Raw genomic sequence first — 26,145 nt, 5'->3', positions numbered from 1 at the left:
TCGGCAGGCAGGTGTTCAGCCATCTGCAGGAAAGCAGGGCTCCATCACGTGTAACGGTTGCTTGGGAAGACGAACGCCATTACTCTGAATGTTCCCCCTTTCCTTCTTCCCCAAGCTTTATATGCTGAGCATGAAGTCATATGGTATGGAATATCCCTTTGGGGATCAGCTGTCCCGGCTGTGTCCCCTTCCAACTTCCCGTGCACCCCCAGCCCACTCACCGGTGGGGTGGTGTGAGGAGCAGAAAAGGCCTTGACTCTGTGCAAGCCCTGCTCAGCAGTAACTAAAACATCCCTGCTTTATCAACCCTGTTTCCAGCCCAAATCCAAAACACAGCCCCATACTAGCTGCTATGAAGAAAGTTAACTCTATCCCAGCCAAAGTCAGCACAACAAACAAATCTGATACATCCTCACTGAAAGAAGTTTTTAAATGATCTGCCTACTAGAAGAAAAAAAAAGAGTGTTGTAATATAAAGATACTACTGAAGAAAACCTAGACTATGAAACTGGGGAAAGTGGAGACACCAGAGATATTTTCACTATTTTACCTCAATTTCTGCATCTTGGAAGCACAGACCTAGCACAGTGCATTCATAACAGTGAAAACCACAACTTTTTCTTTACATTTTCAGACTAACTTACAAGCTCTGTTCTCCATTTCCCACTGGATTCTGCCTGAATTCCACACAGAAAGGTAGTTTTCACCCACTGAACTGCTGAGCTATTTCAAGTTCTCAGACGTTTATGAACAAAAACACACCCTCATACTTGCATTTTCTGTAGTTAGTACCTTCTTTAAACACATAAACATTTTTTAAGACTGCCTCACTGCACACTGTGTTGGATTCTCAAGTTTGATTTCGGAATGCATGTCAAACATGCAACCAGTTTTACCACAAAAATAGCACAGCTTTCTAGTCTACAGATATCCATAACTGAGGTTGGGTATGAGTGTGAAACTCTATCCATTTACCTTGGCAGTCTTCAAGGTGGTGTCACTGGGGAGCAGGGATGAAGAGAGACCTTCAGCCCATTCAGCAGAACAGAATGTCCACATTCCCGGTACAACTTTAAGCCAACTGTTATTTTAACAGTTTTTCTGAGCTTTCTATTGACTGTTACAACATACCAGCTCCTACAGGAAACGGTAAGCATTAACTGCTTTCCTTCCAGGTTCTTCCGCATGTGCTAGAGCCGGCAGCTATCTTACTTCACTGACAGACGTCTCAGCAGAGCAACAAAACTCAGAAGGAATTCAGCACCTCTTACCTTCCCAAAGTTTACAATTCTACATTAATTTTTCAGGAACAAAGAGATGTGACGCTGCACCTGAAATACTGTCCACAAAATACATTTTACAGGCAGAATTTGGAAGCTTCTTTTGGATTTGCAGACATCTTTCAGTACAGGTAACAGACCCACATACCACAACTTAAAACCTACAGTACAGCCAATAGTGAGTCCATTTTTCTCATGTACAATTAGAAGACACCTTACAATTGTTGCAGGAGGAAAACAAAAGGACTCACAACCCTATTACTTACACACAACTTCTTTAGTCTTCTTTACCCCTAAGGTCTGCTTTGTCTTGAATATAGGTCATCAGATCATTCAAAGTATTTCCTCTGTAGTTTCTCATTTCTGAGACATTCCTCAGAGTCCCAGCACCTTCTCTAGAGTTTCTGGATTAACTGGAAGAAACTACCATATGGACCTTTACAATTGCTATACACTGCCAAGATCTCCAAATGCTTAGCACTATGAAGGAGTGTGCAGGCAGTGTCATCTTACAGATTAGGGATATTTAATGCAATGTCGTATTACATGAGTTAAGAAAGTGTCTGCTTTCTTCAAAAGCATTAATTTGTGAATAAGGACATCTACCACTACAGATTTGAATAATAACAGTCAATTATTCTAAGGAATCTTCATTTATAAAGTGAAGGTTATATTCTAAGGAACCTTCACTTGTAAATCTTCACTCATAAAGACACTCTTCTATAGCAAAATCTCAAGCTGTTTTCTCAGCTCCTCACAAAAGTCTTCCAGAATAAGGAACACTTGGTATGCTGTCAGATCCTGCCTGGCAATTCACAGGTCTTATGCCAAAACAACCTGGAAGAAGATACTTGCAGATCATAGCATCCATTCTTTCTGCATTCAGGAGGGCAAATTCATTTATTCACCCTTGCAGTTCCCCAAAATTCAAGATAACCAAGGGACAAGAGAGATGGAAAATGTATCTGACCTCCTCCTGAATGAAGATACTCTGCACAGCTTCCACTCTTGTCTTCTTAAATCTATAAGGTATCTGATTAATTAACAAATACAAGTCTAAACAATAAAAAAAATTGGTCATGGTTTACAGCAGAAGTAACTGACTTCCATCTGTACAGTCAGAGATCAAACTACACTTACTGACATTTTCATCTTATCAGAACAGCACAAACAATAGCAGGGGACAGGTACGGAATTAAGATCATGTGAGCTATCTTATGCACATCTAGATTGAAAAAAGGTTAGTCATGACGTAGAAAGCTCTGCATTCTCTATGGCTTACTTTTGCAAAGTTTAAGTGTCTGTCTTCAAGGGCATCCCAAATTCTCTTTCCCAATCTTACCTTATTTTCCACAGCTAGGTTTAGGGGGAGAGTCTACTCTGGACATGTGAAAAAACAATTCTGACAATAACTCAGGTGCTGATGTTAGGGGCCTTATTTACTTTTGGAAAGTAAAGAGACAAGGTAAGAAGAAACTCTGGAAACGGCAGTGGTAGAGCTATGTCTGTCCAGTTGTGACTTATGTTCCACCACTCTTACTCTTGGTGAAGCTGCTCTCACAGACCCGGTTTCATCAGTGAATCACAAGGTGCTTCTCACTACAGAAATCTCCCACTTGCACAGACAATCTACACCTCAGCTTGCATACTGACGTACACATAATACCTGTACATTAAACACTGTGTTAGGCACATCTCATCATTACTGCCTATATTAAGCATATGCAAATATTTGCAGTAATTCAAACATTTGCTCTGTTGAAGTGAAAGTGAGGTGGTATCCCGAGCACAGACAAGCCTTTGTGCCCAAACCACAGATTTCTTCACAGCCTATTTCATTCTAACTATCACAAAAGAAAATCCAACTGACAAAGGTTTACAGTCAGACTCCCAGCAGTTTCAAATTGGCCAGGTGAACACTGATTTCTAAGCATGTACAGCTAATATACACACAAACTGGTAAGTTATGCAAAAAAATCTATTACCAGTAAAGCTGAACGTTGTTTCTTACAAGAATTATTTATTTGGAAGTAAAGACAGAAGTTACTGACAATCGCACAAGGAGTCCTTATATGACTATATCCTAAGGCATTTCTGACCTTGAAAATCTTGTATGATCTACTGCTGCTGGAGCTATAGGATACTTGAGACACGTATCCAGAGAATATCACCTGTTCACAGCTCACACCACTACTCTCCAACCAGCCACCTCCAGGATGCCTCCATTCAGTCTCCAAGTAATTCTAATGTTCTAGGCACGCACCCAGGTGTTTACTTCCAGAACCTGCCATGAAGTTCCTGCCATACTATCAAGCATCTGGAGAGCAACTCTGTTGGTCTGTAGAGGTGCAGAATTTGTTTAGAAATCAGTTTAAAATTACAATCCTAATATGAATAATGATATCCTCAAACTGCTTTACCCATCTGTCACATTAATTCATGTTAATTTCTACACTAACTGTTTATACATAAAGACTTCACCTCATCCTTTCAATTTTTTATGGTAAATACAGTCTAAGAAAGCTGGCCAATAGTAATCGCCTTCAGCCAAGAATACTGGCTGCTTTAGTACCAATAAGCTAACAAAAGTCAGACCTTAAATACCATTTACACTAGGAATCAACTGTTACTGAAGAATTTTGTAAACAATGACTCTCCTCAACAAATAATTGAGGAATTCATCAGTCATAACCTAGACTAGTAAGTAAAATTTTCACTACTAAAGCCACCTTGTCTCATCTAACAAACAAAAGCAAAACACAAATCCATCTCTGTAACAGGTCAGAGAAACCACTGCCTAAAAACATTTTCAGCAATAGCTATTTTCTAAAAAAAGTGAGGGCTAGTTATGCTACTGAGAAACACTAGAGCTTTGCTTTTCAAACAGGCTTACAGACACAGGCATTAAACTTCTATTGCACTTGAACCCACCAAGAGTCTACAGCTTCCCCAGGTGTTTTTGAAAATCCCACCCTAGAGAACTCTAAGGAAGAAAGTAGGAGAAGGAGAGCATAGCAAAGGGAAGGAGGAACAATTACAAGGAAATAAGAGGGTGAAAGATAAGAGATCAAAGACAAAAAGAAGGAAAGCAAAGAAGATAATTTATCCTACCAGAGACAGCACCTCTTGTCAGTCAAGACAAGAAACATTGCCTCCCAAAAAGAATCTGGCACCAGGAAGTGGCAGAAGTGATGGGGGAAGAAGACCAAATCTGACCTGAAGTAAGAAAAAAAAAAAAATGGAGTTATGATTTTTTTTTTAAACTTTGTCTGTTGCCTCATCTTACTTTTGCAATACATAGTTTTTAAAAAACTGTGGTTTTTTTTTTTTAATTACTGTCTTTCTTCAGCTGGATTTTGTCCGTCATGACAGTGGGACGATCCAAATCAAATGTGGAACAGGATCAATAGTATTTTGATAAAAACGTGAAATTCTATGCAAATACTGAAATTAAAAACAAATTTAAAAGACTATAGGCAAGCTGTATGAAGTGATAGCTACAAACAGTATATGTCACTTAAATGTCCCAATGAGTCAAAAAAATTTGAGAGAATGGACTTGCATCTGTAAAACTCACTGCAGTGGAGAACAAGACCACTAATTCTAATCTTTAGGAGACTTTCCCGAGTGCTTCCTGGCAAGACATAAAAGCTCTATGTGATATCCCATGTGCAAATGGGAGAAACATCATGGTCTCCCGTGTCCAGGTTCCCTGTTTAATTGTAATAAAGTTTTACCCAGGTCTCCAACTGAAAATGGGACAACTTTTAGAGAAAGTCTCCTAGAAGCTCCAAATAAAGCAATCACAATAGAAAGAACTAACACATTCATGAAATTCACTGCAGGATGACAACTGGGCAATAAAAACAGGAATTCTCATACAAAGGGAAATCACAGACTAAACCTAAAAAAATTATTTAAATATTTTAACATTAAAAAGATAAAAATTCCATCAAACAAATCCATCCTCCCCCTAACATTCATTCAAACTACATTCTCAGAACAAACCCGGGGGGGCGGGGGGGGGCAGGGAAATAATTTCCAAGTATGTCAGAGGCTCCAGTGACTTCTATCCATACTTAAAAATGAATTCCAAACTAGAACAAATAACTTCATGTGGCAGAAATCAAGCCATCACCTGCACACACCTCTGAAATACAATTCTGAGACCTGTGGATGAAGAGCAGTTATGCGAGTGATAAAAATTGTATTAAAGCTGAAGACATGTTTATGATGATGCCCCACAATTTTTACTTGGTACAGACCTCACTTATCAACTTAATAAATGTCGATAAGTCAAATAAAACTTTTTAAATAGCTCTAAACTGAAACCTTGCGTTTATACATACATTCTAAAACAGTGAAACTAACGAGCTTGTCTTTATGCTCCACACTGAATTCAAAATAGTCTTACTTCATTAAAATAATTGTAATAATGCTATGCAGAGATAGAAATGTGGATAACCATAAGGACCATATGTACAGAAAACAACAGGAATAAGTTCAAACCAGATGTTCAGGTGATGCTTTGGGGAAAGGTACAGGAACCAAACGGGACATAGGTTTGAGATACTCAACAGTCACATTCAAATCTGAACTAGTTAAGAGACCTGGAGTATAAAGTTTAAGATAAAATCCAAAGCTTTGTTTAATCTGGATACTAGGAAGCCTCAAGACCCTTCAGTGAAAAAATTCTCCACAATCTCATTACATACTGTATGAAAAAGCACTTCATGAATTCAAGAGGGAGTTTAAAACTGAAGTATCTTCTTGCATTCAGAAAGGGAGACTACAGACTGTTACGCAGACGATGCCTTTCTTTCAGATTCCCCCTCTGTATCAGCCTTTCTGAGGCGAACACCTTTTCAACTTCCATCCATGCAGTAATTCCCTGTCACATGTGTCCTGAGTCACGAACAGCACTCTTTTCGAGTTTGCTGAGCTCAATGTGCTCAAGCTGCTCACAGTGCCTTACAATGCTGTTTCTGTATGGGTTAGCAACATTGCTGCCTATAGTTAAGCTTGTATACCTCTTCTCCATTATGACTACATTTTCAGAACCTACAGCTACCAAATCTGCTCATCTATTCTAAATACTGTAGAGGGAAGAATGCATTGCATGTAGAGGATATAGCCCAAGTGATTTCAAGAAAAAAAACCCATGAAAACTCACAACCTTGCTCATATTAAAATAGATGTATTCTAATATCAATCCATAGGAAATGCAATCTAACACAACTATATTCCTTTCTAAAAAAATACCACCTCAGTCAGTGCACCAGGGCATATAGTGTTCAGCAAACAAAACAGAAAAATCTCTCATTGTTTTACCATCACTGGTCAGTCTGGGCCTTTATTTATCACACACTTCAAAAAATTTGCGTTGACTATGGGTTTTCTCACCCCCTTTTCCCTGCAAGAATTTCTCTACAGCATTTCAGTGCAGCACAAGTATCAATGAATTAACTTCAACAGCACTTCTAAGCAGTATTTTCCTTCTCTTGAACTAGAGGGAAACCAAGGCATGAAAAGATTAAAACTGCAAGTCCAGTGAATCCAGTTGCCCAATCTGAGATGCCAAAGGATGGATTTTTCAGAATCTTTGATTTTCTAGAGTTAAGTGTTTTTTCAATCTTATTGCTCAGTTACTACAGTTGCAGTCGTGAATGCTCAGATCCCAAAATCCCAAATCAGGCCTTCAGAACATAAGGAACAAACAGCTAACAACCCCCTGTGAATTCTTGCCAGAGTGATATGCCTAGCAGTTCACAGAACTCTGCAGCAGAGGACAGGAGGTTTGATCCAACTTTCCGCAACAAAACTCAAGTATCAACACCTTGACCATCCTTCCTTTCTGTAATATGCCTATACCTCCTTATTTGCTGTACACTCCTGAACACAGACCTGTGGCCTAACATATAAAACCCTCCTGCGCACCCTTAAGGAGGCAGGCATGGTATGGAGTAGATAATATGCAGCTGTGTAATTACATTATGCAGATAGTCAAAGAAGTCTGAGTTAGTGCTGTCTGTGCAACTAAATTCTGGCATACCCCAACTCCTGAGTGTTGTTCTTCAAATCTGCTGCTGTGTCCAGCAGCTTCCTGAATGCAGTAACACTTTTTGTATTTAACAGTAACTGAAGTAACAACAATAAAAACGCAACTATGAACAATGACACCCACAACTCTTCCTCAAATGTAATCAGTAATGTAAACACACAAAGGTATTTGAAAAGCTTTCTTATTTTTATTTAACTTGTATGAATTTTATTCGTCCAGTACTGCTCAAGCAACTGCATGGCTCTCTAAACTTCCGCTGAATCCCTTCTAGTCACCACTAGTTCAAACAAACATTTGGAAGCAAGAGTTACTTCACTATTGCCTTCTCTCTTCACCCCCATCCAATAATGTTAAAAGTATCACAATTCTGTTCTAGTTTTTCTGCTTAAGATACTGGCTATCAACCTTTCAACATTGATCATTTAAATCTAATTGGTTTCTCCCATTTCTCAAAGAATATTTAATCCATGGCACTACTTCTTATCACAAACCTGAGAGAAAAAATGGTCTCCCTTCACACATATTTTGGAGGACCTTGTTCACAGATTTTGCAGGGACAGCAGCATATTGGTTCACAGATAGCATGTTTCCTAAACCATCAGAGCCAGAAACCCTTTTTTAAAAATGAAAAGCTAGCTTCCTCAAAACCAGTACGTATGTTGCCAGTTAAAATATCACTGATGTGTCCAGCTCTTTTTATTATTAAATGAGGATACAGTTTCTCAGTGAAAGCAAACAACAGTTTAATAATAAAGTGAATTACTGTGTTGCAATATTTCTAATCGCATTTGCAGCTGTTTATATTTAACATTGGTGTCCTAAACACAGCTCTCACTAGTCAAATTATCACACTAACTTGTTTGCAGATACCACACTACACCTGTAATTATATGCATTAATATGCTATCATAGAGTAAGACTAACAACAGTATGAAACACTGTAACATATACAGTTAGAAAATGCTTTGTCAGAGTCAAATATTAGTGCAAATTCAAAAAACCTCACTGTTTTATGTTACATGTGGAACTTAATCTGGATTTATTTTCCACAAAACAGATCTAAGTAGCAGCAACACATGAAAGAATTTGTGATTATTCTGTATTGCAGAATAGCAAAATTCCATGTTTGGAGAAGACGTAAGCAAAGTATTAAAGTGCATCAGAAGGCAGCAAGTTGTAACTGGTCTCACAGATGCATGTTCCATTATTAAATGCTGTACTTCACCAACACAGCATCTTGAGGACTTTGTGTGAAAAACATGTAGTCTTGTTACCCGAATTAAGAGCTTTACACGCAAAACCAGAATTGCCACCAAATGCAGAATTAATCTATAACTGCCACTACATGAAACACTAAAAATTATGCATCAACTGCTGAGTGTTATTTGTTTCAACAGAAGTTCGTAGTACCCTTCTCCAGCTCAAGTATGACACAGCTATTGCATAACTACAAGGGGCAGAAATTACTCTTGCTTTTAATGTTTTCAAAAATTCTGTTATAAAGCTTTCTTTACGTTCGGTGTCGTGATCATACAGAAAATGTCATCAGCCCAGACTCCCAGTCTGTTCATTGTACAGCTAGAGGACTGGAGCTAACTACCTTTACGTTAGTTGTTTTCAAGTGGTTGCTATCTATACAAGTGTAACTGTAGGATTTCTTGAATTTCACAGACCAAGTTCTGTGTACTGCTTTTTAAGATGTGCTTATTTGCCCTTCTATTACAAATAAGCACTTGATTTAAAGATAGCTGTGCAAGACGTTTATACACACACAAAAGACTGAGACTCTAGGTCCCCTGAACACAAGGAGCTTGAAGCCAGCAGAGAACATTAGAAACTCCACACGGTCCTGACAGTCACTGCTCTCCCTTCCTACCTTTGTTACCACCACCCATTTGCAACTTTACTTCATATGGGACTAGGATTAACTGCAGAACTTTGCTGATTCACAAGAAATGCTGACAAATGGGCACCATCAAAAACAACCACCACTTGCATTGCTGCTAGCTCTTTAAAGCTTAATGGATACATCCCTTAGTGAAAATAAGAAACAAAGCATGGAACTGGGGCTGGGAGTGGGGCGCAGAGTGTGCAAGACAGAAGACCTGGTGGTGCAGGCGGTGTGGTGCTGGGAGCCCTCTGGAGCTGCTGGGTGTAGGGAACCTGAAGCCAGGCCGTTGTATGACCAGTAATGCTGCAGCAACCTAGTTTCACAAAGGAAGTTGCAAAAAATGGTCTTCTAATGATATTCCTGGAAGTTGTGATTCTCTATTTTTCCAATGTCCTGGGTGGTGTCTACTGCCATATGAGAGAACCATTGCTAGATGCATGTCCACAGAAAAATCTGTAATATGCAAAATATCTTCTGGTATACTTTCTAGAGTATAAAGAAAAATTACCTACCTGCTCCTTGTAGGCTGCCAAATATTACACCACCACATACTTCTCAACAGAGGGGCTAACCCAGAGAAACACAGTGTGTCACTCCTATAAAGGGAACAACATGAAATCCAAGACCAGGGGATGACCTCATGTTGCATTCTAGAAAACCAAAGGCAGAGAGAATAGCTAGTCTCTTAACACCAAATCACAGAACAAAAATGGGTTTGAAAAATTAGAAGCGACTAGCAACAGCAAGAGGTGGATAAACACTAACAGCTACTCCTGACAGTATTACCAACAAAGTCTCTTAAACACTGAATGAACATTTCAAGAAAGAGCAACAGTAATTCATGTTCTAGTTGTGCGCATTTTCCTGAACTCGGGAGAAATGTGAGCCCAGAGCTCATGTGTGGAACGAACACAGTGAAAAGGCAGGCTGTGGTCAGACTTTTCCTGAAGGATAACAAAATCTCTCTTTTTTTTTTTTTAAACGATTGTATTTTATGGATTATTACCCCAATGGAAAGTAAGCCTAAATCTCCATCAGATGCTTCATGGACTATTTAAAGTCCCAAGACTCTGGAATTCCAACTTCTGCAGCATTCACTCTTCCAGAGACATCATTTCCCATCATAAAACTCGTACAGCATCCAGATTCTGTCAGGAGCCATCAATGAATCTTGTTTGTAACTTTGAAGATGGACCGTTTTAAAAGGAAACACACAGAAAAGGTATCACTTACTAAACATGATTAAAGCTTGCTTTTTCCCTACACCATATTCTTCCAAGACAGCCCTTCCCAAACTAGTCACATTGGATCAAAAACTGTCAGCTGTGAATGACACCGTACAGATCTGAAACAAGAACTACTTCTTTTTGAATATTTCATTTCTAAGGATTTCCAGATTTCTAACAAAGTCAAGTCTCCAAACCTCTTTTCCATGAAGTTCGAAAAGCATGCCTCCCATATTAATACGAGTTATTCTAACCCTATAACTAAAGTTGACTAAAACAAAAGATCTGAAATGTGAAGTAAGAGGAGAATCACTGAGAAATTAAGAGACGGACTAGATTTTTAATAAAAACATAATCACAAGGTTACAGTGACAGATGCCATTTCTAATGTCACAGTGTTCTCATGGTTTCACTCACGTATGTGTGTGTGCGCACATACACCTGAGGAGTCTACATCCGCAATATGAAGTTATCAAAACTCACACTCACTTATCAGGAAAGACAGACAATTGTTTCCATTTTTTCTAACTAGGCATGTCTAGAAAGAACAAACACTGATGAATCTGCTTTGGAAAGAGAATACTAAGCCTGGTTTCATTAACCATCACTCCTTCTAAAAATATCAACAAATATCCAAGCAAGGGAATGTAATTTTACCCGCTACAAACAGAACCTAACACACAGTAGAAAAATTTATGATGCAGCCTCCATCAGAAACATACTTACAAGGAAACCTACTTTCAAATTTTCTCTCTTAGCAAAAAAGCTGCTCCAGGACTGAAATGTCTTTTTAGCAAACATCACCATCTTTTAGAACAGTCCATATACTTACCACTGAAAAACACTAAAGAACAACACATGATAGCACTTCTGTAAATTTAACCCGTTCAAGCTAGAAAAGCTTGCATTCTGCTACTGTACTTTAAAGAGAGTATCATGGACTCATGCATCACAGCAGAGACTTACAGACTGCATAATCCCACAACGTCACTAACAACAACTTCATGATCAACGCGCATTTCACTCACCATTGTTAGAAACTGCATCTTTAATCATAAAGAAATCCAGCATCTCCACCTTCTTGGGAAAATATCTATTTTATAAGGGGGAAGAAAAAAAAAAAAACCCAAGAAAGAGAAAGAATTCGGTACCCCTACTAAATTTTAACTTGAAAAACAAAAAAAAAGCTAGCGGGTTCAGGGAAGACAATTCTTTGTTACAGAAGCACACGTATGTGCACAAACAGGAATTCTACAAAACATTGTGACGGCAAACCAAAAATCCATCATATATATCATTGTCCAGCACCAAGCTACCAACTAGAAGCCAGCATTATTAGCCACAAATATTGAATTATCCTATAACATTTCTGTCAAGATATTTTAAGATTAGATAAAACAGAGAAATGAGAAATTAGATAAAATAGAGAAAATGGAGACAGGTGCTGAATTAAGTTCCTAACATGGCAGAAAGTTATCCTTCCAGGTCACAAACCCTGGTTTTACAGAGTATTTTAATACTAGTCCAAGCACCTCACCCCCTTGTAAGAAAGGACAGAAAAATCAAGCAACTTTCTCTCCTGTTTTCACACTCCCATCTTCTTTCTGTAGCAACTCCTTTCTTAGCTTCCAGCTCTCTCTCCATCCTGCCGCTTTTGACTAATTCTAAACCATCCACTGAACTCACCCACGGCAGTAAACACAGCAGGACCAGGGCAAACAAACAAAACAAGTTTCTCTGATGGCCTCTCTTAACGCCTTCAAAACATACCACTACATCAGCACTGGCTTCCCCTGCCACAAGACAAAACACAGAGAAAACAGGCAGCTCCCGGGGCTACCAAGCACACAAACTACCCTTCGGCAGGGCCGCGCAGGCTGCCCGCACATCTCTTCCCCCAGGCCCCGCGCCGGGGCCCGGCTCCTCTCCCCGCCCGCCGGGCTGACCCCCGGCTCCACGCCGGGCCCCATCCCCAGCACGCTCCCCCGGGGTGCCAGGCCGCCCCCCCCGCGCGGCCCCTTGCCGCACTGCCCCCCCGGGGCGCGCCGTGCCCGGCCTGACCCGTCGCGGCGGCCGACACGTCGGCAAGCCGCCCCGCGCCACCGCCCACCCCGGCCGGGCCCGCCGGGGACCGGGGGCGCCCCGCACGCTCGCCCGGGCCCCACCTCCCTCCGCCCGTCCTTCAGGCGGAGTAGCGGGAGGAGAGGGGCAGAACAGCCGCCCGCCGCCTCCCTACCCGCGCCCCCCGCCGGCCCGCTCCCGGCCCCGCGCGGCGGCAGGCCCCTGCTCCGCGCCCGGAGGGGCGGCGGGGTAGGCGGCCGGGCCCGCCACAGGCCGCACGGGTAGACGGGCCGTAACGGCCGCGGCCGCCTCCCCTCCCATGACACTGCAGAGCGGGGCCCGGCCGCCGCCCTCCGCTGCCGAGGCCTCCTTCCGCCGCCGGCTCTACGGGCCCCCCTCCCGGCGGCGGCGGCGCCATGATGATCCACCCGAGAGGGCGCCGCGCCAGGCCCTAACGCCGGGCCGGGCCCCGGAACGCGCCCCCGCCGCCGCGGCCTGGCGTCCCGCGCCGCTCACCTTCATGTCGGGACATCCTAGTCCAGAGACGGCGGCCCAGGCCCGTCTCGGGGCTCCCGCGGGCTGCTCGGGCGCCGCTGCGGCCTGGCCCCCCGCCGCCGCCGCCGCCGCACGCACGGAGCCCCGGTGCGAGAGGAGAGGGGCCGGGGGCAGGGCCGGGAAGGGGGCAAAAATACAAGAGGCGGCGAGGAGCCGGCCTCCTTCCTCCTCCTCCTCCCTCGCTCGTCCTGCGGGGAGCGGATCCGGCGGCAGCGGCTTCCCGGGCGCCGTGACACGGTGACTCTGGGCCCCGCCGGCTGCTGGCGCCGCCTCCCGCTCCGCTCCGCCCGCTGCCGCAGCGACGGCGGCGGCGGGGCTGCCCGCCGCGCTGAAGCGCTCCCAGCCCCTTCCCCTTCTTCCTCCCCCCGCCCCGGCCGCGCTTCGGGAGGAAGAGGAAATACTCTGCCGGGGCGGCGGCCCTCCCGCGCGGGCTGCCGGGCCGGGGGCTGAAGGCGGCGGCAGGCCTCGCCGGCGGGGAACCCTGGGGGAGCTGGCGGCGGCGAGGCGGGCTCCGGGGGAAGGAAGCGGCCAAGGTAACGGGGCTTGGCAGCGGCGGTCAGCTGCCAGGACCGGTCTGGCCCGGGGGACAGGCGTTAATCAGATTTTTAGGGGAAAGAGTGGGAGAGACCAGTGCGCATCTCCCAAAGCGACTTTTCAGTCGCTGGTGGCGTTACTCATTCTGCCGGCTTTGGGGAGCGGCTCGCAGCGGCCTCCAGGGCAGGCACAGGGTTGATGTCCTTCTTACTTTCTCCCCATGCCCCTTTGTCAGGTCCGCAGAGTACTCCTGCCGGGAGTGTCCTCCAGTCAGGCTCCAGCTCGGTGAAGAGGAGGAGGCCCCCCGTGCCGTGTGTCATCACACTCCAGACAAGTCTCTCGGTCTCTCCACACCATGAGAACTTTTCGTCCCGTCATCGTTGCTTCCTGCCCTGTCATGAAAGCAGGCGAGTCTTGAGTGAAAAACTTGCGGCATGGCTGTCTTCCTTTCCTGCTTCAGCTATACGGGGTACATACATCAAGTGTCTTGATTCTGTGCTGCCTTTCTTACTGTGACTTCCTGCCCTTCCCCCAGATTTCATCCTGACTAGCACCGTCTCCCTCGCCTTCTCTGTCCATGCTATTCCCACTTGCCTTCATTTTCTTCTACGTTTTCATCTCTGACCCTGCTCATGGCATTCCTCTGTCTTTTATCTCTGCCAGTCCAAAACTTCCATGTTCTCCACCATCTTATATCAGAGCCCCCATATGTCAGCCCCAGCCCTGCAATTCTGGTACATACACGTTGGTGAAGTACCTCCTCATTAGTCTGTTTCAAAGGCTGTGAGGGCCCACGCAGCAGAGCGGCCTGAGCTTCAAGCAGCAATGAAAGGCAGGAGTAAACAGTAAGTGTTGAAAGGAGGAAGTGCCAGCCTCATTCCTTGCACCACTTCCCTCCCATGCCAATCGTATTATACAGCCTCTGCTTCTTCCCCTTAGATGCGTGTGCACATTTCTGTCCCCTGAACTCTGGCCACCTGCTTCACTTCCATCTTTCCCTTGGCCACATGGAGTTTAATAAACATGGTGCCTACTGAGAGGGTAGCCTGGATCCAATCTGTCTAAAAGTCCAGTGGGTTGGGGGCATTTTCACTGGAAGCAAGCAATACCTGTGCATTGGATAAGCTGTAGGAGAAACTGGGGGTAATTTTGACTGATGGGAGCCAATAGCTTCACTGCTTCTGAAAGCAGTGGGAGGGTCAGTGACCATGCAAGGAGCTTGCAAGAAGCACACCACTGATGACAAGAAACTGAAGAGAAATCTGCAACTGTCATAAACCACTACCAAACCATGAAAGCGGTATCCCCAAGACAGTTGTGGAGGTGAAGCTGTGCCTATCTTGCCAACATTTCACAGCAACAGTACACAGAGTGGGGTAGTGTGTCATGCGTGTCCTATTACTTTATTTTAGCACCAGCATTTTTAAATGCGAATGGCAGTTGTCTCACCCAGATGCAAAATACAGACCATCAGGTGCTCTTGGCTGATGCTACCTTTCAGTCCCTAGAAGAGCAAGCTATGTTGCAAGCTGGTAACTCAGCTGGCTAGCAATATTTTGTCTGTGTGCGAAGCTGTGGTTCCCTGCGTACGTAACTTTGCCTCACTCTAAGCACTACGATGCTGTGTTGTCCTGTGCTCAGTTTTATCCTGTTTCTGGCAGAGTGGCCTCCTAGAGGAGCTTCTCCCCATGCATCTGGTAAAATACAGACTGCAACCCAGGCATTTCACTGCGACCCGGAAGTTTCAGTCTTCGGTCATGGAAGACCTTGGGCTAATTATCTCGTCTCACCATGCTTAAGTTGCAAAATGGTTTAATAACCTTTCCTACCTCTATTAAGTGTTATTCACATTGGTATCCCTTGAGTGCACATGGTCCAGCACATGCTGGTGAGCCCCTCAGCACACGACTTCTCTGAAACAGCCCTGGTGCCTGTGGCATCCAAGCAGAATTCTGCAGCCTCTTCATCTTTGTAGGCTTGAGTCCAAAATTAAAACTGTAATGCTGTTATTACATACTGTTTTCTTGCCTTAAGGGCAGTATCTGTACCCAGTAAGACAGTATAGATAAACGCCTTGGTACTTTTGGAATCACATTAGAATATGCCTACATGTGCAATAGTATGTAAAATGCACCTGCATTATATCCCTCAGTGGGAATTTTGCTGATTACCTACTCTGCAAATACAGCAAATACTGCAAAAGTAAGACACCCAGGCTCCCAGAGATGAGCATGTGGCAAGTCTGGCTGAGTGTGGGAAGAGGTGCATGACAGAATTTGAAGTTCCTTTACAAGGTCATGGCCATCAGTAGAAATATTCTTCTTAGCATTAACTTGATAATTAATAACCAAACTGTCCTTGTTTTGAACAATATTGTTTCTCAAACCCACATGCTGTTATTCCACAGGCAAAATGAGAAAGAAAGATTTTAGGTTTATAAATTTCTGGTGTGGATGGATCCTTCTGTCTCTAAGAGAAGAGCCTGCCATAACTGGGTTTCTCATACTTTGTGTCCCGTACAGCAGAATAATCCATAGGTAAGACTTCCTATAAAGCCATGAGGAAAAATATTTCAACATTAGTACTTTCCTGATGGGTAAACACAAGCTGAGAAACGAAAATTTACTTACCCAAGGTCATTCAAGGTCAGAGCCAGGCAAGGGATTAGAGACACAGATCTCATAGCTCATTAGGCCATTGTATAAACCACAGTGAGAAATAGAAAAAATTCATGAATATTCCCAACATGAAATCATAATAGGATAAAATTTGTGCCTGAAAGTAATAAAATCCTCTGAAATAGGGAAGAGATGCTTGTGTGGCCTCGTGTGGTTCCTCTCCCTGCCACTGTGAAAGGGTTCAGTGTCTGGAGCGGAGCAGGACAAGTTCAGATACTAAACTGAACAGTGACGTCCTAGTGCAGAGCTCCTGGGTGGTAAAACTGTTACCTTAGGAGCCACTTAGTCCATTAATCTCCTTGAAATCTTTCACCCCTTTGTGGGCTACTGAAAGCCTACTGAAATAGTGTTTTTACTTGTTTCAATGCTATCCCTACCAGGCTTCATCTATTTGAGGAAGTGATCTCTGCTTCACTTTACTCGGACTTGTTACCAAGGTTGGGCACCCCACTACATGCATCACTGGCTCCTTGTCAGTTTGATGGTTCAGCTTCACTAAGATGTACTGTCACCACAGTGGTACAAAAATTACATAAATCAGTTGCTTGGATCAGTCCGGTCATCATAAGATAAATATGGAACTGTGATTGCATACGTGTCCAAATGTTAAATTTTTACACCAATACACGTCACGGTCTCCCACTACGCTTTCTTTTCTAACTACTGCTTCTCTGCCTCGTCTTGTTCAGTAGTCGTTCAACATGATATAGAGCTGCTTACTGGCTGTGTTCAGTATGATCTGTAAAGAAAGCTTTTAAAATCAAGCAGACAAAGACAGTCTTGCTGCTTTCTAATTTATAAGGAAAGACCTGAAAGAACTTTGTATACTTACCTTCTGTTTTGTTTTGGTGTCTGCGCCAAGGACACCTGTTCTGCCATGATAATGGACCAGAAAACACAAAGGCTCTGGGACTCCTGTGGCTGGATGCTAGGTAGAAAATGGTATTTTCACATAAATATTTCTTGTGAACTGAATCCTTCCACGTTCCCAGGCCTACTGATGGTGTCTCGCAATCCAGCTTGAAGTGTCCAAAGCACTGAGGAACAGCACAAGCGAACTTGGAGTCATCAGGAGCATTAGATGGCTTTGCTTGGTGGGTCTCATGTAGAGCTTTTGCAATGAAGTACAAGCATCCCACTGAAAGAGAGCAGGGCTTCAATTTTTAGCAGAGACATCCCTCCTGTGGGAACTGTATTTGGCCTTGGAGCTAAACTGAGCTAAGCACAACTGAATGTGCCATAAAATGCTCATCATCAGTTTAAACTTTTATTAGAACTCCTCCTTTTGAATGCTGGACACCACTAGGATGTGCAATGCAAATGCTACACTGCTATGCCTGTACTTTACTGGCAACCAGCAGTTGCAGCAACTGTTCCATTTTTTACACATGCAGTCCAGGAGCAGATGTCACATCTGCCATCTTTCCTCAGCAGTGGCATCCCCTTATTCACCTGCACATATCCTGACACTGCTGCCTTCTCCTCAGTCCATCTGTAACAGATTTTACATGTTCCCAAAATCTTTTTGGAAGCGTACAGGTCCCGTGAAGATGTTAAGCTGATAGGTGCTTGTACACAGTCAAGCATATGCATGCAGGCATTGCACAGAATTCTAATATATTGCTCCTCTTCTCCTTCTATTAGCAAATATATCTGGACTTCAGCAAAACCAGGAACTGTCTTGTTAATCTCCTCACCTTTCCAAACCACTCCACTTTGGAGTCAGCATTCAGAGGTTATTCCAGATCTATCCTTCAGTACTGAGAGCTTTCATACTTCTCAGCAGTCAGTTTTTGATATTTGTTAATATGCCAGATGTTGATAAAAAGTTAAAAGTGCCCCAGCTATCTCTTTCAAAAATATTTCAAACTGACCACATACCCTTGTAATGGCATGGTTCCAGCAGGCACACTGTTCTTACAGGACCTAAAGTCACAGTGTACTAGGAAATAGAAACAGGTTTTAGAAATTCTCCAAATTCCAACTCTGCTCTGTCAGAACAGGACAAAGAAAAAAGAATTTGTCTTTTCTTGAAATTATTATTACTGTTCCTTTGGAGGTTACCACTGAACCAAGCAATATTCCTCTACTTGATAACCACAAATGCTGCTGGTTTTACTCCATTCTGTTTGAATGAATCAGAAATGCTGTCCCAAGCACTGTTTTAGCAAGGAAGAAATATCAGGGATGTATCCTGTTTACTTACAAAGCTCTGTTTCTGTGAGCAGGAGGAAGCAAATAAAACAATATCTGCTCATCACCGTAAACACTCTTTCCTCTGCTGCTCATATATATTTTATGCACATGTTTCTCAGGGCCATGCTACAATACTGGTTCAAGCTATGAGCGAGGTTTTTATTACCCCCTGTTTTTTTCTGCCCTTTTCTTCCCTGCTATTCCCACCCTTTTTCAAAACAATACCGACACTTACCGCAGGTTGCCTATGAATTCAAATCACTGAGTGCCCCAATTTGACCTTTTTGAGGGCTGGTCTGTGCCTGTTCTTGCAGTGGATGCTGCCGTCTGATACAGGAGACAAACTGCTCTTTGCAAAGCATAGTGGTTAATCTTGGGATCTATACGCTTCTGTTTCAGCAATTTTTACGCTGACTTCTTCCTTATGCCTAGACCTCTCAACTCGCCTGCTGGGATCATGTGACAGGTGGGATGCTGTGATGATGTGCTAGAATGGAGTCACATCCCCAGTCTCCATAACTGCCCAAGACTTGGGGGAGCATCGCAGGGGCACGTCATGGCTAGGTCCTTTTCCATGAGGACCCTTGTGAGCAAAGGGGCCCTCTAGAAGTCACTGCAAAATCTCATCAACTCCAGCGCTACCCAGGCTAAGTGCAGCATGGGAAAGCATTGCCCTGAACTGCTTGTATCTGCTATGCGGGCATGGAGCAGTGGAACAGAAAGCACATAAAACTCCTACAAAGAGACTACTAGCATTTGTTGAAGTGGGGGGCCTCTCTGTGTACAGCAGGCATTTTCAAACATATGAGGACATGTGGTTTCTGCTGTAAAAAGCCCGTGCTATAAAGTGACAGCTGAAAGCTGGCAGCATGGGATATAAAGCCAGGGAATGAGTGTCAAGTCCTGGTCATGGCTGCTGCGTAGCAATCCTGAAGTAAAATGGGTTATATCTCATCTTTCCCTTCCTCTTCTCTCCCTATAAATTTTAGCCTGCATGGGTCGGACAAACACAGAGCCAACAATGTATTAGCAATTAAAAAAAGAAATGAGAAAGTCAATGCAGACTAACTTGGAGGGAAGGCACTGCTCTTACTGCAAATGCACAGAACTGCTGGGTGTGCTAGGTGGCTCCGTCTGATTCAGCAGCAGGCACCTGTCCTGAAATAATTTGCTGTAATATTCTTAGCTGTTGTTAGTAATGAATGAGTTTGGGTTTTTTTCTGATTGCCCTGGACCCAGTCATCCTTCATCTTCCCCGTCCTTCCGCAACAACACAAGAGCAAATTTCATCTCCAGGAGGCACCTAGCTATGCCTGGGACACTGCTAATGACAAGCAGAACTCATTCAGTGTTTGGGATTTTGTCCACACATCCCCTTTAACAAAAAATTAGATCTCGCCTAAAACAAATCTCTCGTACATTTTCCCTCTGAATGTCAGAAGCCAAGCAGTTTTCTATTCTCAATTTACAAGTTTTTAATTTTTCAGTTAAAGAATGATCAACATTGACATTTGAAAAAGTGTTTTTAAAAACAGATGTTTCTGGTTTTCATTTGCTTGTTTAAAATACTGAACACTCTCTCCTTTTATTGTAGCCTTCAGCTGAGCTTAGGGTCTTTGCAGCCTAAACCTCTAGAACAACTTAGCAAGATGATTGGCACTACCACTCAACTGGTAGCAGAGTGCTGCTACAGTGCCACAAAGGGTTATATGCTTGGGAGCCCTCCATACCGGCTATGCACCTCGGCTGTGGGTACCTGCAAATAGTCATTTTGGCTCATTTTGCAGCAAAGAAACTGCCAGTGTGAGAAGCAGCCAGCAGAGCCGGTGATCACCATATGCTATGATGTACAGGGAGAACGTGTTCTCACTGTCCTCTAGTAAACCCAGGAGTAAGACTCACATTCATGGTGAGGCTGGAAGCTAGAGCAGGGACTGATGTGCACCTTGGCTTTGAAAAGGGAAGAAGGTTAGCTACCTGCCACCTTCTTGTCCTGGTGACAGACTTTGGCAGCAGGAGAAGGACAGGGGATGCACATCAACAGTACAAATACAGCTCCCTTTTCTTTTCCTCTTTCCAAAGCTTCTTGGTAGCAGCACAAGCATTTATTCAGCTGTTCTTGGTCTGTTGGAGAGAGGATTTGGACAACAGACAGGACACATCAGGAAACCACTGAAGTAATTAACTAAACAGACCTATACAAAGCAACCCAAACCCAAAAGAATGAGAAGCCCAAGCACAGCAAGACCTCTTCTGCAGTGGCAAGATTACTGCTCATGAGCAGTACTGATATGGCAGCATTACACCTGACACCTGACCATTTCAGATAAGGGCAGAAGTACCAGAGCTAGCGTTATATCTGTGGGAGGGGGTAATGGTAGCATGTCCTGGCAGTTCAATGTGTACACACATAGGAAGCAGCTGCACCTGAGTAGCCCTGTGTGCTCAGGCTGGCTTGGCTGAAGTCACACATGGCATCTCTTCATTCACTTAAAATCCCTGCACTGTGGTGACAACCCACAAGGCGCAGTTTTGACAAACCGGTTGATGAGGAAGAGAGGTCTGTCTTTGCCCTTGTTCACCAGAGTCCTCGGTCCTGCTTCCCGATGAGCGATGCAACCACTTTTGGACCTGCAACAGCACACTCAGTTTTCTCAATTAGGCTCAAGTCCTCCCCTGACTTCCAAGAAGCAGGAGCAGGTCCCTTTGTCCTTCAACCTGTATTCACAGAAACAGCCAGCAATGGCCAGCACTTCGTTACAAAGGGATGAGAGAAATGTAACATAACAAGGCTGGCTTTGGGGGACCAAAACATCCCAGCTTGTGGAGGTACTTGAGTGCAGGACTCTGAGTGGAGGCCTGTCTCCAAAAGGTGTAAACTGGCCACTAAACCCATACTCTGAGCACAGGGGTTTAGTCACACAGTTATTTTAGAACACCAGGCCCCAACAGAGTCCAGATCTGGTACAAGGTGTCCAGTGTCAGAGGAGACATCATTTCAGTTAATGAAAAATTCCTCTCCAATTAACACCAGCAATTTTTAGTGAAGATGACCATTAAGGCCCTCCCAGAATACTTGTGCTTGAGCCCTCTGTGGTGCTATGTATTGACTTACCAAGCAGTTCCTCTTCCATGTTTAATCAGCAGGTGTGAAATTAGTGGTGTTGCATGGAGAAAGAGTTGTCCTAGTTACACCTCTGCTTGCCTGCATGCAGCTGGCAGCGGTGGCCTCGGGGTGAATTTCATACTGCTGTCTAGAGATTAACATCCACTTCCCCTGCTGCTGCGCAGCAGAAAGATGATATGGCAAAGATTTTAATTCCCCAAGGCTGAAATCTTAGGTAGGCCTTTATCCCATGGCTTCTTGAGGAACAGCGATGGGTGACACATGCAATAGAGCACAGAGTCCTGGCCCCAAGGAGCTTACATAGGACAGCTGCTGTAGACATCTAGACATCCTGAGGTGGGGGTCCTAGCTAAATTTGGTGAAGCTTCTATTAGCTCTTCATGCCAAGTACTTATAGAAACCTAAATAAGTGTGTGCACCCTGGATTTTGGCAGCCTTGTCTTGAATGTTCACATGCAGACACTTGTGTGCCTCTTTACGTATTATAACGTGCTTTTTTTTGCTTCTTTTTTTTTCCTTCAGGGCCCACCCTAGCAGCAGAAGGTAAGGTATTCTTCTCAGAGCAGGCACAGGGAGGCCTACAACTTGTAAACATGTTTCTCTCAACAGCGCCAACAGCATCACTTCTGGTCCAGGAATAGGCTTCTAATTTTCAGAAAGTCTTGTGTCTGAAGGGTGTATGTTCTTAAGCCAAGTGATGCATTAAGATAAAGGATGCTAAGAGCAGAGAAGGGATGAATAGAGAAAATGACCATGTCGCTTTTACGCTATGACTTCTGCTAGGTGCAGATCATCCCTATTTGAACACTTAAGCATTAGTTAACATATTGTGGAGAAAAACAAATGATTGTCTACTTTAGAGATTTCTATTCCTTGCTTCAGATTTCATCCACTGTTCGCCTGTATTGAGTAGGCATCCATACAGAGTGTAGTCATGTAAATGTACATAGAGTACTTTCAAATGGCAATGTTATTCATGACGGAAATTATACAGACCAGTCCAGACTGCCAGGGATTCTAGAAAGGACCTGTTATAGGACAAAAATAATGTAGTTTTTACATTAAAATGCAATTTTTTTTACCCTTTGCTGGTAGAATATATTGTACCAAAACCGTGACAGTACAGCCTTAAAGGGTGAGAAAATGTTTTCAACTTGAGATATTTAATAGAGATGGTTATTTACAAGAAAAACTAAATATTGAAGGATATTTGACACCTGTTGACTAGAAGTAAAATGCCATCCTGCCACATTAACAGGCTTGCCAAAACTTGGCCAAACATGGTCTTACTGAAGTTTTGCACATTAATCTGCCTTAAGCAGAAGATACACTAGGGAAACCTGCTGCCAACCCAAAAGCAGAGCTAATCACCAACTAAAACCAGACTTGGAATAGAAAGTGCAAAGCACACAGTAATGTGCAGAAGGCACTGATGTTCAGAAAAGGGCATGAGCTAAGCTGAGGAGCATTTTTCATATTATTGCATCCACCATGCCATATCTGGGACAATATCTGAGACATGTGGCTAAAGGTGTTAATATTCTCTCTCCATTCATGTGCACAGGGCAAGAAAACCACAGCTGATGTCTCCCCTATCTATTTTGAACTTGCACATAGGCAATTCCACCAGGATTTGCAAAGCCTTTGTGTAAGCCTGTAGGGGATGACTCCACACCATCACTTAATGTTGTTCCCTTACCCCTTTGTTCTTGTCGTGGTTTAACCCCAGCTGGAAAATAAGCACCACACAGCGGCTCGCACACTGCCCCCTGCCCCAGTGGGATGGGGGAGAGAATTGGAAAAGTAAAAGTGAGAAAGCTCATGGGTTGAGATAAGAACAGTTAAAATCGTAATAATTATGATAATAATTGTAACTAAAAGGAAAATAACAACAACTAACCAACCAACCAACCAACACGAAGAAAGACAAGTGATGCAAATGAAAACAATTGCTCACCACCCTCCGACTGATGCCCAGCCTGTCCCGGAGCAGCGGTCCCCCAGCCAGCTTTCCCCCTAGTTTATATGCTGAGCATGACATCATATGGTCTGGAATATCCCTTTGGTCAGTTGGGGTCAGCTGTCCCGGCTGTGTCCCCTCCCAACTTCTTGTACACCCCCAGCCTACTGCTGGTGGGGTGGTGTGAGAACCGTGACTCTGTGTAGCACTGCTCAGCAATAACAAAAATATCTCTGTGTTATCAACACTGTTTTCAGCACAAATCCAAAACACAGCCCCATAGTAGCTACTATGAAGAAAATTGACTCTATACCAGCCGAAACCTGCACAGTTTTAAAAGCCACAGGACCTTTAAGGCATTTTGTGCTCTTGTAGGGGCCCATCTCTCCATAAGCCCCTTGTCACCACTGCACTGCATGAATTGCTTCCTAGCACTTGGACAGAAGTGTTTCATGTGGTGGGAGTGATTAGAAACCTCACTGCTTCCCTGCTGGAGTATACTGCTCCCACAGAAGGTCCAGCTGAACAGCACGGTCCTAATCTGCCTCAGCACAGCCAGACAGCAACTGATAGAAGCAATTTGTACTAGCTGAGGTGGTTTTGTAGTCAATAGATTAGGAAGGACTTGCGCACCGTTTTGTCAGCCGAGTTGCAGAGACAGTAAGGTGGAAGTCGGTAACAGTTTAGGCAGACAGAGCTAGATGAAGGCAAGAACATCAGCCTCTGATGAAACCAAGCATAGGACATTATTTCACATGCTTTAATAATTCTCCGTACCCGACTGACTGTTCCAATTACACTGATGTACAAGGGACAGTTGTACCAATACAGTTTTCCATTTAGGCACAGCTCTTGAGTAATAAAATTGTACATGAGTCACATCACTATACACAATCAGTAACAACAGTAAGTTTGCTTGTACAGGTAACCCTCAGGACAAATCAGTTTGGTGTTTCCACTGATCATAGGTAGTTGGTACCAATACCTACAGGTTCAAGTCATCTAACACTTCCTACTGTAAGATCCTTCTCTCTATAGCTCATAGATTTTTTCAAGCTCCCACTTTCATGAGAAAGAATCTGTGTCAGACACATTTTTAAAATTAAAGGCTTGGTAGCTGCAGTGGCAACCTGTCTGGGCACCCTGTCATTTTCCCAGCTCTGACAGCTCAGTATTTCTGCGTATGGCTGACTACCACAGAACTGAGGTGCCTTTTGAAGAGAATTTTAGAGCTTACTTGTAATCCGAATGGCAGTAAACGTAAACATTTGAAAGAAAAAATGAACATTTCAAAGAAAAACCAAACATTTCTGTTAAAATATAATGACCTTTTTTTTTTTTTTTAACTGGACTGTAGTCAGCAGCATGTTTTTTTTCTTAGGATTTGCATGATTTGTTTGGTCACATATTTGGTTTACATGAGACATTTTTCCGTTAGAGTACACATCTGGTTATTCCTTCATTACTAAACTTAGCTCAGAAGTGGCATTATCTTTGCAAGTACCACTATGCTTCTATAACCAGTATAAAACCCCAATAACCTTGTCAGTAGATGACTCTCTACTGATTACTTCTAGACATTATTTTCAAGATAAGAAGGCCATAAGTTGACGACACCATAAGAAAATAGTCTAAGAGTCTTCTCAGAGGATCCCACCGTTCTTGACACAGAAGCACAACAGGGCTACATCTAAGATCTTTCCTCAGACCACAAGTGACTAAGTGATCACATCCCAAAATACACTGTCCCTGTGGACACTGTTCATTATCTTACCTTGGAATGAGTTTTCTCTGAAATTCATGCCGATGTCTATAAAGAATATTCTGCCTTATTCCAAGTGCTCTCTGAATTTTGTTTATGAAAGATATAGGAACTTAGTAACACCATATGCAGAGGCAAAATTCTGTTCCCTCTTCATTGATGATGTTTATTTTAAGGATTGCATTTTTCTGTTGTATCCCTCTGAGCTTTCTTGACTGGTAACGTCAAATATATTACTTTGTCCTGAAGACCTTGAACATCCTGTCTGATCAGTACTCCATATTTAGTGTAGTTTCAATTAGGAACAGTTAAGGGGGGTAGAAACATACACTTTTTGTTCTATGCTGGAGCTTCAACTGTGGTAAAAAAATAAAAAGGCAAAAAAAAAAAAAAGCAGGTAGTAACTCTCCAAAAGTTTGATGTTCATATCCATTTTAAATATTCATGTGTCACTATCAAGGCGTTTTCTTTGCTGCTGGGAAAGCAGCAAAAACATTAAAAAAATTACATAGCTTTCATATATTAATTCCACTCCCCGTGAGTTGTTTTAAAGAATGCATTCAATTAACGTATTTCAAGCATTTAAAATAATCTCCACTATGGTTTAATTACAGCAGAAGCTTTTAATGTTTGTTCCTCTTATGATCATCTCCAAGAAAATATTTCATCTCAGACAAGCACTCTATGCTAAGAACACAGTTTACAATAGCCATTTACTGAAAACAGGGCAGATGCAGCAGTTTTCTTGTACAGGTATACACAGTTTGCAGTTTTGTACTGCAGATGCCTTGTATCTTTCACAAAGAGGAGGAAA

At 43.3% G+C, this 26,145-nt stretch overlaps 1 protein-coding gene across 1 annotated transcript in view; it reads right to left on the bottom strand.

Annotated features, from left to right (window-relative positions):
* The window catches only part of KCMF1 (potassium channel modulatory factor 1), a 55,483-nt gene extending 43,919 nt beyond the window's left edge, over positions 1-11,564 (bottom strand). The window contains exon 1 of the mRNA XM_059833568.1: positions 11,487-11,564. Coding sequence (XP_059689551.1) covers positions 11,487-11,529 — 43 coding nt within the window. The 5' untranslated portion in view covers positions 11,530-11,564. The remainder of the gene's footprint in view (positions 1-11,486) is intronic.
* Between the last annotated feature and the right edge of the window lie 14,581 nt (positions 11,565-26,145).

This window comes from Gavia stellata, chromosome Z, assembly GCF_030936135.1.
Source record: "Gavia stellata isolate bGavSte3 chromosome Z, bGavSte3.hap2, whole genome shotgun sequence".
Lineage (NCBI taxonomy): Eukaryota > Metazoa > Chordata > Aves > Gaviiformes > Gaviidae > Gavia > Gavia stellata.
Note: the sequence above shows the minus strand (reverse complement) of the source record. Positions and strands in the feature narration are given on the sequence as shown.